General features: G+C 44.4%; 1 protein-coding gene across 1 annotated transcript in view; it reads right to left on the bottom strand.

Moving 5' to 3' along the window:
- CTNNA2 (catenin alpha 2) overlaps window positions 1-14,125 on the bottom strand; it is a 678,629-nt gene that overhangs the window by 62,748 nt on the left and 601,756 nt on the right. The window contains exon 16 of the mRNA XM_054989920.1: window positions 3,712-3,825. Within this exon, the coding sequence (XP_054845895.1) occupies window positions 3,712-3,825 (114 nt within the window). The remainder of the gene's footprint in view (window positions 1-3,711; window positions 3,826-14,125) is intronic.

The following is a 14,125-nucleotide window of genomic DNA, read 5'->3' as shown; positions in this document are numbered from 1 at the left end:
GCGACGCATTTAATGGGGTGTGACATCTATTTAAGTGTCATTACATTTTTTTCTTGTTTATGTCACTTTCAATCAGCCACAGCCTCTCTCTCTCTACGTATTCTTAAAATGCTTGTGGCTTTTTAAAAATTCATAATTGACCTTTTCTTAAACCAGAATGGGGAAAAAAGGTTATCTATAAACAGGAGATTGGGGGGGGAAATGGAGGGAAATTTGCAGTTAATCAAATTAAAATTCAAAGCTGGAGTTTTTAATTAGTCCTTATCAATGCAACTCAGCAGTCTCAAATGTTAACGTGAAAAACCTTCCCCCGCAGAAAATGGCACTGAAAGAAAAGCCCCCTCATCTCCACATTTGAAAGAAAACACCGGGCCTGTTTTATGCATCTGACACTCATCATTATTTCCAAGACGACACACACATACACAAAGCTGTGCCTCTTTTGCCCTTACATTTGCGCCTTAGTCAACACTCTAACCTTGAGTGCCTGAATTCTTTCAATAGCAGATGTATCTTTTTCTAAAACTGTTCTCTTTCTCTCGCTTGCTGTGTATGTGAGTGTGTTGAGAACGGAGCCTGCATATTACAGTTTTATTTATTTCTAATCAAGGATTGACAATGAGCTTAAAAACCATTAACAACGTCTTAGAAGAGTGTTCTAGCTACTTAGTAGACTCCAGTCTTTTCCTGGCAAGGACATTTTCATTGCCTGATAGAGTCTGGGTCGTGTATTTCTGTAACAGCAATGCACAAAAGTACTGACATTAATTTTGGGTGGAGACACCAGCTTCCTCTGAATTCCAGCCCTCTTTCTCGCCTTCCTTCTTTTAAAGGTGGCCTTCTTGGTGTCTTCCCCAACACTGCGGCACTTACTACCCTTGGAAATTTTTCTGTCCCCTTCTATTGCCTCTCGTCAACAAAGTAAACCATTTCACGCTGCTTATGTTTTGTGTCACTGTTTCTGGTTCTTGATTTCATTATGATCAACATATTCCATCGTGGTTTAAATGGTATTAACTGTTGCTGACCACTTTGAATGTGTTGGCTATATAACGGCATACACATTCTCTAATTGAAATAACATAAGTTACTAGCCAGAAAGGCTCGTAAGGGGTTCACAGCCTTAAATAGTCGTTTGTTTAACCTTTCCCCTTGATTAGCAGAAGCAGAATACATTTTGCAAAATATCTGTGCACATTTACATCATTTTGCCTGATAGATACAAGCAGGGCTTTTTTTCAGCTGGAACGCAGTGGAACGGAGTTCCAGAACCTCTTGAAAATGGTCACATGGCTGGTGGCCCCGCCCCCTGATCTCCAGACACGAGGGGAGTTAAGATTGCCCTCTGCGCTGCTGAGCGGCGTGGAGGGCAATCTCAACTCCCCTCTGTCTGGAGATCAGGGGGCAGGGCCACCAGCCATGTGTCCATTTTCTTCGAGGGCAACCCACTGAGTTCCACCACCTCTTTTCCCAGAAAAAAAGCCCTGGATACAAGTCACAAAATCCAGTCTAGCTTGGATGACTGGCCGTAATACCTAGATGATATTATAAAGGCAGCAACCTTTGCGGATCTGGAAGATCATGGTGGGCCCATGGGGCAAGAGGAGATGCCAGACTGTGAAACAACAACACCAAGGGGTCTTCATTCCATTAACACGGGATATGTTTTGCATGAATAACCCTACAACGTTCTGCTTACCAGGGCACAGGGAGTACACATGCCCATCAATCACAGCCCCATTTCCCCCTTTTGTGATCACCCAGTCACACTCGCAGCCCTCCCCCCTCCAATTACAACTACATTAGAGGGAGCAGCCTGCACCTTTCTTGCACTCTTTGGAAAAGAGAGATCAGCCCAGTGTCTTCAGGTGGCACTGGCTGTAGGCTCAGGCAGATACCCAACTGTTAGTCCACTGAATAAATGTTCACAAAGACTCAAGGTAGTAGTCTCTCGTTCTTCCTTTTAACAGATATGCTGCAGAAGGCGAATGATCATGGAGTGCACACTCCCCGCCCAACAATCTGGGCCGGCTGTTGCCAGTTGTTTCGTGTACAAAATCTTGCGAACAGCAAGATGAGGGACAGAGAAAACAAAGCCAACGGGTGGTCTGTAAGGGGACGTTTTGAGGGCGAGTCACTCCACTCCATACCCATTACCACCACCTCTGGGCCTAAGGGACATTACAAACCCTTTCAAGCCACTGGCAGCTTTGCCGGCTGGTGGAGATACTTTTAAGTTCCACTCATTCAGACTAAAAGGAACTGAGGGTGGCCTGCTTCTCTAAGTACACTCAAAGGAAACCACTAAAACCCCCATATCTGAGAGCCAAACTACAAGTGACGTCTTACACAGGTTGGACACTAGTCGGCTTCCCTCAAGTTTTGATGGGAAATGTAGGCATCCTGGTCTTGCAGCTGTAATGGAGAGCCAAGCTATAAAACCAGGGCCGCCTACATTTCCCATCAAAACTTGAGGGAAGCCGACAAGTGTCCAACCTGTGTAAGGTGTCACTTGTAGTTTGGCTGTGAGTGGCAGAGAGTATAAAGAGCAGAAAGACAGAGTTAAAGGAAAGGTAAAATGCTTGGGATATTGTTGGGCAACTGATTAACAACAACAACAACAACAACATTCGATTTATACACTGCCCTTCAGGATGACTTAACACCCACTCAGAGTGGTTTACAAAGTATGCCATTATTATCCCAACAAAACACCCTGTGGGGCTGAGAGAGCTCCAGAGAGCCGTGACCAGCCCAAGGTCACCCAGCTGGCTTCAAGTGGAGGAGTGGGGAATCAAACTCGGTTTTCCAGATTAGAGTACCGCACTCTTAACCACTACACTAAATGCTGGGAATAGGTAATGGGCCACAATGATCCTTTCTCTGAAAATCTGAAGCTCCATTCAGGCTCCTCCTAATCTCAGTTTTCTTAGCACAGTTATACAAGTTCAAAGGCTATAGTGTGCATGCATGCAGGGGATATGATGTGCCTCTGGAGGCACACACCAGCCAATTGTTTGTTGCTTGCTCCTTGCACCAATCAGCACTGAATTTTGAGTCACATCTCTGCAGATAATGATGCTGCTGACATTGAGCTCCCTATGGGACCTGCATTTGCCAACCTCCAGGAGGGCTGGAGCTCTCCTGGAATTACAACTGATCTCCAGGCGACAGAGAGCAGTTCCCCTGGAGAAAATGGCTGCTTTGAAGGGTAGCCTCTGTGGCGAGGAGAGGACTCTCCCCTCCCCAAACCCTGCCCTCCTCAGGCTCCACCCCCAAATCTCCAGGAATTTTCCAACCTGTAGTTGGCAACTCTATCCATGCCACAGATTCAGCCTTAAGTTTTTCGCCGTAACCACAAGATCTAGAAACTTGCTCTTTTTTACATATGAAAGCAATCGTTCTGAGACTCTTCACAGAAGCATCAGATTTGGCGTCGGAACCCAGATTCTGTTATTCGTGGTGTAGATTTTGCTCATGCTGAAAATTAATATTATGAAATTTCCATGAGACTTTTGTTTCTTCCGATCAACTTCACAGTTCAGTTGAATGGGAGCATCACGAATAACTGGCAACACTTGGGAACCCAGGCTGTTGCTTCACTATCTGCAGCCATCGGAAAGTTGCATTTGCCAAATCAGTTTGCAAACATACACCACCATGACTGAAGACTGGAGTGGCATTAACGCCGTCCCTGGATTTCGCACTCACCCTTGCGCTCTGTCCCGCAATAAGCTGATCATCTTCAGTCTGAACACTCGTTCGGCTGCGAACATCATAATCTTCTTGTTCAAAGTCAGAATCATCTTCAAGCTCCTCAGGAGTCTGCATTAAAAAAAAAACAGCAACAAAAGAGAGAATGAAGGGAGGAAGAATGGGTGGAAGGCTTACAAAGGATAAAGAGAAAACCCAGCATACACTCAAGTTCCTATTTCATCAAGTACCTGCCCAGGGAATGCTGTTTCTCCTTCGTTTTAAATTAACTTGTCTGCCCCCAAATTGAATTGTCCAAAAAAGAAAAAAAAAGCAAGCTTTTCCAATCCTGCTCTTTTACAACTTGGATTCATCATCACCTTGCCATGATTTCTTTTAACTCTGTTAACGGGATGAACTTATGTTTTGCAAACGAACACCCAGGGGATGTGTTTACTCACCGGAATGTGATATTTCAAAATAATTGCATTTGGCCTCTGTAAAAAGAAGACCAATAATATTGCCGAGGCAAATTGACTGCACATTTTTTTTCTAGAGATTAAGAAGATGCTTGGGAAAAGTCACCTTGAGCTAGGAATGGCACACCATTCCTCCAACTGAAATTTAAATTACGCACATTCGGAAACATAAATGCATCCATTGATTACTAGGAGACCCTGAAAGGTTGGACAGCATAATGGGCTCAGAATTAGGCAGAGTGATAGCAATACCCAGGTATCTATGTGTCAAGGAAATAAACTATTTAATTTTATCTTTGTGTTCCTAGAAAAAGGCTCAACTTCAGAACTTCAGAAGCAGCTCTGAAAAGCTTTATTGTGAGACTCCAGTCCCATTCCTGGTCAGCAAGGTTACCCTGTCTTCCACTATAGCTGGAGAACTCTTGCCCTCTGCTACCAGGCCTTCTGCCTGCCCTCAGCTGGGCAGCAGGAGAAAAATGGGGGGAGAGGAATGAGGGTGATCAGTAGCATCCTGGCATAATGATGTCACTTCTGGCATCTAGCACCAAAACTCTAGAATTCTAGCATCAAAATTATGGAACTTACTCCTCAAACATCACCGGTGGTTCCTTCATGAGAGTTCTTTTATTACCCACAAAATATTTTTAATCGGGCCTTTTTTTCTGGGAAAAGAGGTGCTGGATCTCAGTGGTGGAACTCAGAACCACACAATGACATCACTTTGGGTCAGCTGGAACAAGGGGGAGTTTTTTAAAGTTTAAATCACCCTCAGCAAAAATGGTCACATGGCCGGTGGCCCCACTCCCTGGTCTCCAGACAGAGGGGAGTTTAGATTGCCCTCCATGCCACAGCGGCATGGAGAGCAATCTAAACTAGACATGGGCACAAACCGCATTACGAATGCTAAAAACCCACGAACTGACTGATTGTCTGTTCGCGATCTGGCAGTTCATGAGTGTCCAAGGCCAATGAACCAGCGTTCGTAAGAAGCCCGATTCGTTGCATCTGTCCGCGGTTCATGAAGCCAGACAGTCAGGCGCCCTCAATCAATTCCCTTGGAAACGGACCCAGGGGAATGCCTGAACTCTGTCTGCATTCCTTCTGTTGCCCTGGAAATCCAAATTGAAGCCCAGCTTACCTTGATCGGCAGGTCTTCCTTCCAACCATGGAGCTGCAAAGTGGTTACAACTTGGGAGAAGACACCCGGGGGAGGGAGGGGGGTGTTCTGTAGCCATGGGCACTCCAATCTCATCCCTGCAAACCCTTCAAGTACACCCCTTGTACACTGGGCCAAAATCAACTGGTGGCTCTAATTGTATTGAGTGTGATTTTCCTGGGGGCCTCAGATTGGAGAGGGTATAACTTCAAGATTCCTATTGAAATCTTGACCAAACGGGGGTGCTGGCTGGAGGAGAACCTGCTAAACACTCCCTGTGAATATGGGCTCTCTACGTCCAACGGAGGCCGTTCTGACCCCCACGAACCACGTACAGGTTCATCAGCAGGAAATGTTTGTTGCGGTTCGTTAGTTCCGTTTCGTTGGTGGCACCGAACCACAAACCGCAGGTTCATTATTTTTTTCGGTTCGTGCCCATGTCTCATCTAAACTCCCCTCTCTCTGGAGACCAGGGGGCCAGGCCACCGGCCATGTGACCATTTTTGCTGAGGGCGATTTAAACTGCCTGGAGAGCAGGGGGCGGGGCCACCAGCCATGTGACCATTTTCCAGAGGTGCCGGAACTCTGTTCCACTGTGTTCCTGCTGAAAAAAAAGCCCTGTTTTTAATCCAGCAAGTTCTTTTCAAGTTCCATTTTGTCCTGAGTACTTTTGCATGTCTTATGTTTGCTATTTGTTTTTAAATTAATTTTGTTAGTCATTTTAATCTTGTAAACCAGACTACACATTTGTTTGAAACAGGAAAGGTAAACTTGGAATGTTATAAATAAAGAAAGCCACTGAAGATATTTTAAGAAGTCCCGAAGGTTTCATGGCTGGCAATGATCTCATGCTTGAAAGGAACAGATGCAATATAGTCGAAGCTGCCAAGAGACACAAGGGAGCCCCAAATAAGAACCCCTCTGCTCCCACCCTTGTATTCAAAACAACACACACAAGATGTTTCATTAGAACGGGCATGCTTCTACAATCTACCACCAATACCTTGCCCAAGCTCTCCGGGCAACCCTGAAACTCTCTACTTATTGCACCCTTTTCTTGACATCACTCAGTGTAGCAGATTGGATCACACAGGATTGGTAGAAACCTTTGCATGCACATGTAAGAGTCAGATTACATGAAAGCTAGGAAACCTGTTTTCCATTCTAAATGAGAAAGCATGCTTTGAATGGAAGAGGGATTTGCTTGCTAAGGTAGCTTTGTGTACATAGGGGACAATATCCTCTCCCCTCCCCAACACCCTCAGTATGAATCTCTGCTTTTGTATTCTTGTTGTTCTGTCTTTAATTCCCACTTGGGATCAGCAGGAGTTAAGAACGCACAAGAAGAAAAAAGTCAAGGTAAACCTTATCCAAACAACGGGGAAAACATCTCTCAACTGCAATGTGCCCTGAGGGTCCAACAAAGGTATGCAAGATGCACAGTAAGATCAAAATCCTGCCACTGGCTCTTCACAAAACTTCTCCGCCTCCTGCTCTTTTGGTTGGTCTCCGCTTTCATGAGGACCCTCAACTCCCAGCAGCGGAGAAAAGAGACAAGGATAGCTCCTCGTTAGTCGACCAAGCAGCAGCAATTCACAGTAAATAGAGAAGCGCATCCTCCGTTTTCCATCAGCTTCTTATAATAAGCCTATGTACCACTGTGGCTAAAAGAACAGGAGGCACCCAGTTCAAATCTCACCTCTGCCAGAGGCTCACTAGATAACCTTAAGCAAGCCGCTCTCTGTCAGCCGCCTATCTGCAACACAGGGATAAAGAGACAGAGTCCCTTATAGGGCTGTCTGTAAGGAATATATGAGAAAGCATGGGGGGGGGGGCGCTTTGAATGTTCTCCTCCAGCTCCCGTTTCTAGGACAAAGGGCCTCTCTGTCTAACAGCAGGCTATTTCGTTAGAGGCCGCTGAAGACTCACATTTTTAATTAATGTAAAGGTGATAAAGCGAACGTTTTGGTGTGGATTCGTTTTCAGAAATTTGCAGCTTGCCTTTCTGGAAGACGCTTGTAGCCGAACATGACTAAGAAATCGACAGAATAATTAACTAAAGCACAATAGAAATGTTACGCGACTGCTGTACCGAGGTGTGTCATTTTGCATCCATTCAGCGCCACTGTTGCACGTCACTGTCGTTTTATTAACTACCATGAAAATGGTAAGGCTGGAAATAAAGGAATGAATTAAATCATTCAGGCAGCTGCAGCTGCCCAAAGCTAGGAAGGTCTTTCCTCCACATCCAACTGGAAAGTCAGCTGCCGGGGAGTCTAGATTCATCTTAGGAGGCTTCTTTGACTTACATCATGTAGGGTCTCTCTGCCCTGCCAAGCCCTTGAGCAATTCCCATGTCCAAATTGATGCCTGTTTTTACAAGAATGCTGTGATTTCAGTTTAGAGGGTGGCAAACTGAAATGTCGGTCCCCTCCAGCCCTGTTATGGCAATATCTACTATTTAACAAATACCATCATTTTCTGACAAATGTTATAGGGGAGGGACTGTGACTCAGGGGCAGAGCGTCTGCTTGGCAGGCAGAAGGTCCTAGGTCCAATCCGTGGCATCTCCGGTTAAAAAGGACCAGGCAGCTGGTGATGTGCAAGACCCTCTCCCTGAGATCCCACTGCCAGTTTGACCAAGGGTCAGATTTGGTCAGATGGACCAAGGGTCTGATTCGGTATGGAGTGGTTTCATGTACGTCCATCAGTTTACTGGACAAAGAAAGGCCCAGGGCAAAGAAATGATTTCGTAACAGAGAGGTGTGGAAAGTTAACTAATGGCAAAGGACTTGAGCAAGATCCGGGTCCAGTCGCATCTTAAAGACCAACTGGAATTTCCAGGGTATGAGCTTTCGAGAGCTAAAACTCAGCGCTAGCGTTCACCCAAATTTGATACTTAGGGCTGGCCAGGCAACTTTCATCTTGGACTCGGAATGCCTCAGAATGGCATTACCAATTACAGTAGGGAGCTGTTACAAGCCGAGTCTTTCCGCTGCTCAGACTAAAGGCTCAGGACTGACCTGGAAATGATTACAAGGCTTTGGGACCCATGGAGTATTCAGGTGTTTCGTCCTCTGCCGTTCCTTCTCTTTTCTCTCTTGGCATCTGGGCCGTTTCCACACAGCTTACCTTGTTGTGGAAAATAGCGAAATCTCGCGCGAAATCACACTAGAAGACGCTGTTATCGCGTCTTCTTGTGAGATAACAGCGTCTTCTCACATGATAACAGCGTCTTCTCACAAGATTTTGCGCGAGATTTCACTATTTTCCACAACAAGGTAAGCTATGTGGAATCGGCCCTGCTGTGGCATGTAGGGAGGGCCATGGATTTTAACCGTGGCTTTAAAAGGAGGATAAGCCCACCGACAGCTATTCCTTCTGATGTCTCCATGGAACCAACCTCCACGTGCACCTGAATACCTGATACTGGGGGTCAAAATGGGGGAGGTGTTGGTTTCTGTGCAATGCTGGTAGGCTTTTTAGGGGCCTTTGGGGCATCTGATCGGCCACTCAGGGGAATGGAGCTGGTTTAACTGGATGGACCTTTGGTTCAGCCCAGCAGGACTCTTCCTTAGAGGCCAGATCAAAGGGTGGTGTTAAGTATGGTTCTGTTAAAACAATCATGTCCTCTCACATGGTATCTCCACTCTTATTTTACTGGAGCAAACACATATGACACTTAATGGTGTCTTAAGATCAACTGAACACTTGCCAGTGTGTTAACTGTGTTTAAGATACCATTCAGTCTTTTTTGTCTTCAAAGGAAACCCATGGTTACATAAACTGTACTGCAGTCTGTTCATAGATAGTAAAGAGTTCAGTAGCACCTTTAAGACTAACCAACTTTATTGTAGCATAAGCTTTCGAGAGCCACAGCTCTCTTCGTCAGATGCATCTCACAAAGGGAGGTGTGGTTCTCGAAAGCTTATGCTTTCGAGTTTGTTAGTCTTAAAGGTGCTACTGGACTCTTTACTATTTTGCGACTACAGACTAACATGGCTAACTCCTCTGGATCTATGAGTTCATACAGGGGGTGAGAAATAATAGGGTTGTCAACTCCAGCTTGGGAAATTCCTGGAAATTTGGGGATGGTACATGGGAAAGGGACAATTTGAAGAGGGCTATCACCTGGAATCTTTGGTGTACCACAGTTTTTGCCCCCCAGAGATGCCATTTTCTCCAGGGGAACTCTTTCTGCAGTCTGGAGATCATCTGTAAATCTGGGAGAACTCCAGGCCCCACATGGAGCCTGGCAACACCAAGAAAGAGACACTATTCTTTAAAAAAAAATACAGAAATGCAACAACATTCTCATTCCATGTCACTTTTCAAATGGATTGCCCTCCCTTAGTTGCAGCGATCACATCTAAGAGATATGAAAGCGCTGCCAACAGCCACAGAGTCATCCAACAGAGCCCTGTATTTTGGCCAAATGAGTATAAGAAAAAGAAGAGGAGGAGGAAATGGACTTTTTCTCTGCTGTCGTAAGCTATACAGGGGGTTTCATTCCAATAGCTCTTTCTGAGGAAATTCTGTAAGTAATTGTGACAAAACAACATGTAACAGAGAACCTATAAAGGAATGGGAGAAATGGTGCAGCTTAGTATATTACTTTCTCTTTCAATTTCAGTGGCCGACATCATCTGGCTAAATTTATGATACTGGAAGGATTTCTCCCCCTCGTATTGCAGAGGGAACTATTTTTTCCTCAGCTCAGATATTATTAATATTTCCATATACATTTGATTCTCTTCCACATGGTCTATAAAAATACAGCACAGCAGAGATGAGTTTTCTTTTGCTTCCATTTATTAAATTGGGATGAAGAGAAGCCCTTCCACTAATTTAAAGAGCAAATGTTGATTACTGCATGCAAAGAGACAAACATTACAGGGCCAAGCTACACGTGACGAATGACACTTGAACAGCAAGTGTATTTCTCCCTGTTCACTTGCCCTCCACTCAATCCACTTGCCGTTCAAGTGTCATTCGTCATGTGTAGCTTGGCCCTCAGATAATTTCTTTGTTCTGCAATGGGTACAATTGACAATTATTGTGGGATGGCTTCTGAATGAGATTACAAGTCATCCCTGAATGAGATTACAAGTGATTTTAATGTTCGGTTTTCAGAGAAGGTTTAAGGAGAAACAACTTTAGAAGGAAATAGAGCTGTTAAGAGAAATTCTCTTAATTTCTCTTTACCCAGTTTCTCCCTGAAATCCAGCATCCCTTTCTTTTCATCTTTTTAGGAATTTGAAGTCAGTTGCTAATCAATTCATTTTTGATCGGAGAGAAATCTGAAGGGAAGGAGGCAGGGAGGGAGCCTCTGGAAAATTTTAGAATTTCACTCTGTAGATGCTCAGAGGCAGATAATGGCTGTTTCCGCATGTCCTTAAAGGGACAGCCCACTTGCCGAATGCGGGCGGCTTTTCCACTTCATTCCAGATGTCTACATTTTCAAAACAGTTGCAGGCTGTTTGGCTTCTGTTTTTCCGCACCTTTTCGGGGACTGCAGGAAAGTGTGGTTCCAGAAATGACGCCGAAAAAAATGGAAGCCAGCCGGTAACTGTTTTGAAAATGTAGATGTCTGCAGTGAAGTGGAAAAGCTGCCCGCATTCGGTGAGTGGGCTGTCCCTTTAAGGAGATGCGGAAATGGCCAATATCTTCCCAAGCTTTTCTATCTTCCAGCCACAGCACCACCCTGAAGTATAATACTTAAAGGAACGGCAAGAGGTGAAATTCCAAAAGGGAGGTTTGATTTCTCTTTGAATAGAAATGAAAGAGATTTCTTTTTGAAGAGAAATGAAAGAGAAATTCTATTCTTAAAAGAGAAAAAAAAGAGACTAAGAGGAATCAGTGGCTATATCTAAAAAAGCGAATTCTGGAAAAAGCAATTCCCCACACATTTACAACCCTACAAGAAAATATGCAACTTGCTGTCTCTCTAGGTAGAAACTCTTCAGAAAGGAGCTTTTTCATTAAACATGATTGGGTGAGTTTGGCCAGGCTCTCAAGTATAAAATGGAAAGGCACCCTTGCATCTTATAAGGCAAAACATCCTTTCCTGTGAATTTAGAAGGGTGTCACTGGTAGACATGAACAGCATTACAAACAGAAAAAACCCACGAACAGCCCAATCAGCTGTTCGCGAACAAGCTGTTCATAAGGCCCCATCTTAAACGAACAGGTGGTCGTTACAAGCCTTGTTTGTTGCCTTCAGCAGCCGTTCATCAAGCCAGACAGTCTGGCACCTGCAATCAATCCCCTTGGCAACTGGAGGCAGAGACTGAACTCTGTCTGAACTCCTTCTGCCTTTCCTCCTTACTTCCAGCAGAGAGTCGCGTTTTTGCCACTGTGAAGAGAAAATGATAGCCAACGGGGAGACCCATGGATTACGCCTTTCCCGGGGTGCAATCTCTCTGAAACGTGGGGGGTCTCCAGAGGACAGTGATGACTATGTCCCCATGCAAATTTGGTGCGTATTGGACATTGGGGTCAGTTTGTAACCCCTCAAACTAGCTGCCAGCAGACACTGCTGTTTTTGCCAGGACAGGGCCCTTTAAACTATCAGCTGGCAGGGGGGAATCCCCCCCTGCCGCCTGCCAGCTGATAGTTTAAAGGGATCTTTAAAGGACCAGGTAAGTGGGTTTGAGGGCAGGGGGGGCTAAGTGGGAGGTTTTGGGGGTGGGGGTGGTCCTGGCCCCCACGAACAACAAACAATGAACATGTCTGGGAACAGTTCATGTTCGTTCATGTTTGTTGTTCGTGGATGGCAACGAATGATGAACAGGGTATTCAGGTGTTTTTTTTTCTGTCCCTGCCTATGTCTAGTCACTGGTTCAGGATCTTGATGAAGCTGGGGAGGGCAACACTGAAAAGCCAGGCACAAAACATTTCCTCCAATGGTGATGATATTTATCTTATTAAGAGGGGTGGGGATAGAGGAACACTCGATAAAATCAAATTGGCTGGTTAGTCAATATTGAAATGACAGTTTCCTTACTTGAATAAACACTGAAAAACATCTTTTTGGAGGCTTGGTGAAGCTGTAAGTTAATTTAGATACAAAGAACACCTGTGGCATATCACAAGCTCTGCATGTACATTAAAGAGACACAAATGATTCTAATCACAGACAACAGTAAAACCAGATATTCAGATACCCTGAAGAATCAGTAATTTCTCTGTAAAATAGGTGTGTGTGCAAAAGGAAGGGTTTTCATAGATGTATGGCTTTCAACAGGTATTCTAGGCAGAACAGCTGATCAGAACTAAATAGATGATCAAATGTTTTGAATCTGCTTTATATTTATGGCTGCTTTCAGTTAGGGAAATAAATGATCACATCCTCTTACTTTGGCTGCTGCTCTTATGTACAGAGTATTATTGGAAGCCACCCTCCCTCCAAAATTTAGAATTTAGTCAGGCTATGAAGACCTAGATGGATAAAGTTACACTTTATCTATTGTTTGTCAACAAAACAAATAAAGAGTTGGAAAGGCTCAGAATTGTACCTACTCCAGCCCTCTGCATTCAGGAAAAAGATTCTTTCATTCTGCACTCCTAGAACAGATTAGCTCAAAATTCTTCCAATATAAATGCAGAAAAGAGACAGGATCTTGCATCAGAAGGGTTCAAACAAGTACACTATGGTACATGTTATAGAGGAAGGTGGGAAAATTTACATGCCAATTATTGCTATGGCTTCTGGATTCCTTTTATGATACTTTAACCAAGGCTTGTATAAATGTCACTTCCCTATTTTCCAGTGGAAAGTGGCCAGCCAGAGACTGGTGGGCCAGTGAAAATATGTGGGTGACTAACTGTTATGGATTTATTTGCAAGTCTTTGTACATCAAAACAATCAAAATCACAACAAACACAACAAGGGAAACATGGCCATTTTATAATCTGAGATTGACTTAAATGTTAGGATCGTGATTTTGGAGTAAGCACTAGTGAACCTCATGGGGTTTACATCTCAGTGAAGTTGAATGGGATTGGGCTTTAATTTTTTTCTCTTTATCGATGAGAAATATGTTTGTTTTCAGGGGTCCCTAATGAGCTTGGTGTGCTTCTCAGAAGAACAAAATCCCAAATTGCAGATGAGACACCTCTCTCTTTTTCATTGCTATGGGCTTAAGAACATAAGAATATGAGATAAGCCATGTTGGATCAGGCCAATGGCCCATCCAGTCCAACACTCTGTGTCACACAGTGGCCAAAAACCAGGTGTCCTCAGGAGGTCTGCCAGTGGGGAAGGGACACTAGAAGCCCTCCCACTGATTGCCCCCCCCCTCAAAAGACACCAAGAATACAGAGCGTCACTGCCCTAGACAGAGAGTTCCATCTATACCTTATGGCTAATAGCCACTGATGGACCTCTGCTCCATATGTTTATCCAATCCCCTCTTGAAGCTATGCTTGAAGCTGCCACCATCTCCTGTGGCAGTGAATTCCATGTGTTAATCACTCTTTGGGTGAAGAAGTACTGCCTTTTATCTATTCTAACCTGACTGCTCAGCAATTTCATTGAGTGCCCATGAGTTCTTGTATTGTGAGAAAGGGAGAAAAAATACTTTTCTCTACCTTCTCTATCCCATGCATGATCTTGTATACCTCTATCATGTCACTCCTCAGTTGTTGTTTCTCCAAGCTAAAGAGACCCAAGCGTTTTAACCTTTCTTCATAGGGGAAGTGTTCTATCCCTTTAATCATTCTAGTTACCCTTTTCTGCACTTTTTCCAGTGCTATAATGTCTTTTTTGAGGTGTGGTGACCAGAATTGTACACAG

Source organism: Eublepharis macularius, chromosome 10 (genome assembly GCF_028583425.1).
Source record: "Eublepharis macularius isolate TG4126 chromosome 10, MPM_Emac_v1.0, whole genome shotgun sequence".
NCBI classification, from domain to species: Eukaryota; Metazoa; Chordata; class Lepidosauria; order Squamata; family Eublepharidae; genus Eublepharis; species Eublepharis macularius.
Note: the sequence above shows the minus strand (reverse complement) of the source record. Positions and strands in the feature narration are given on the sequence as shown.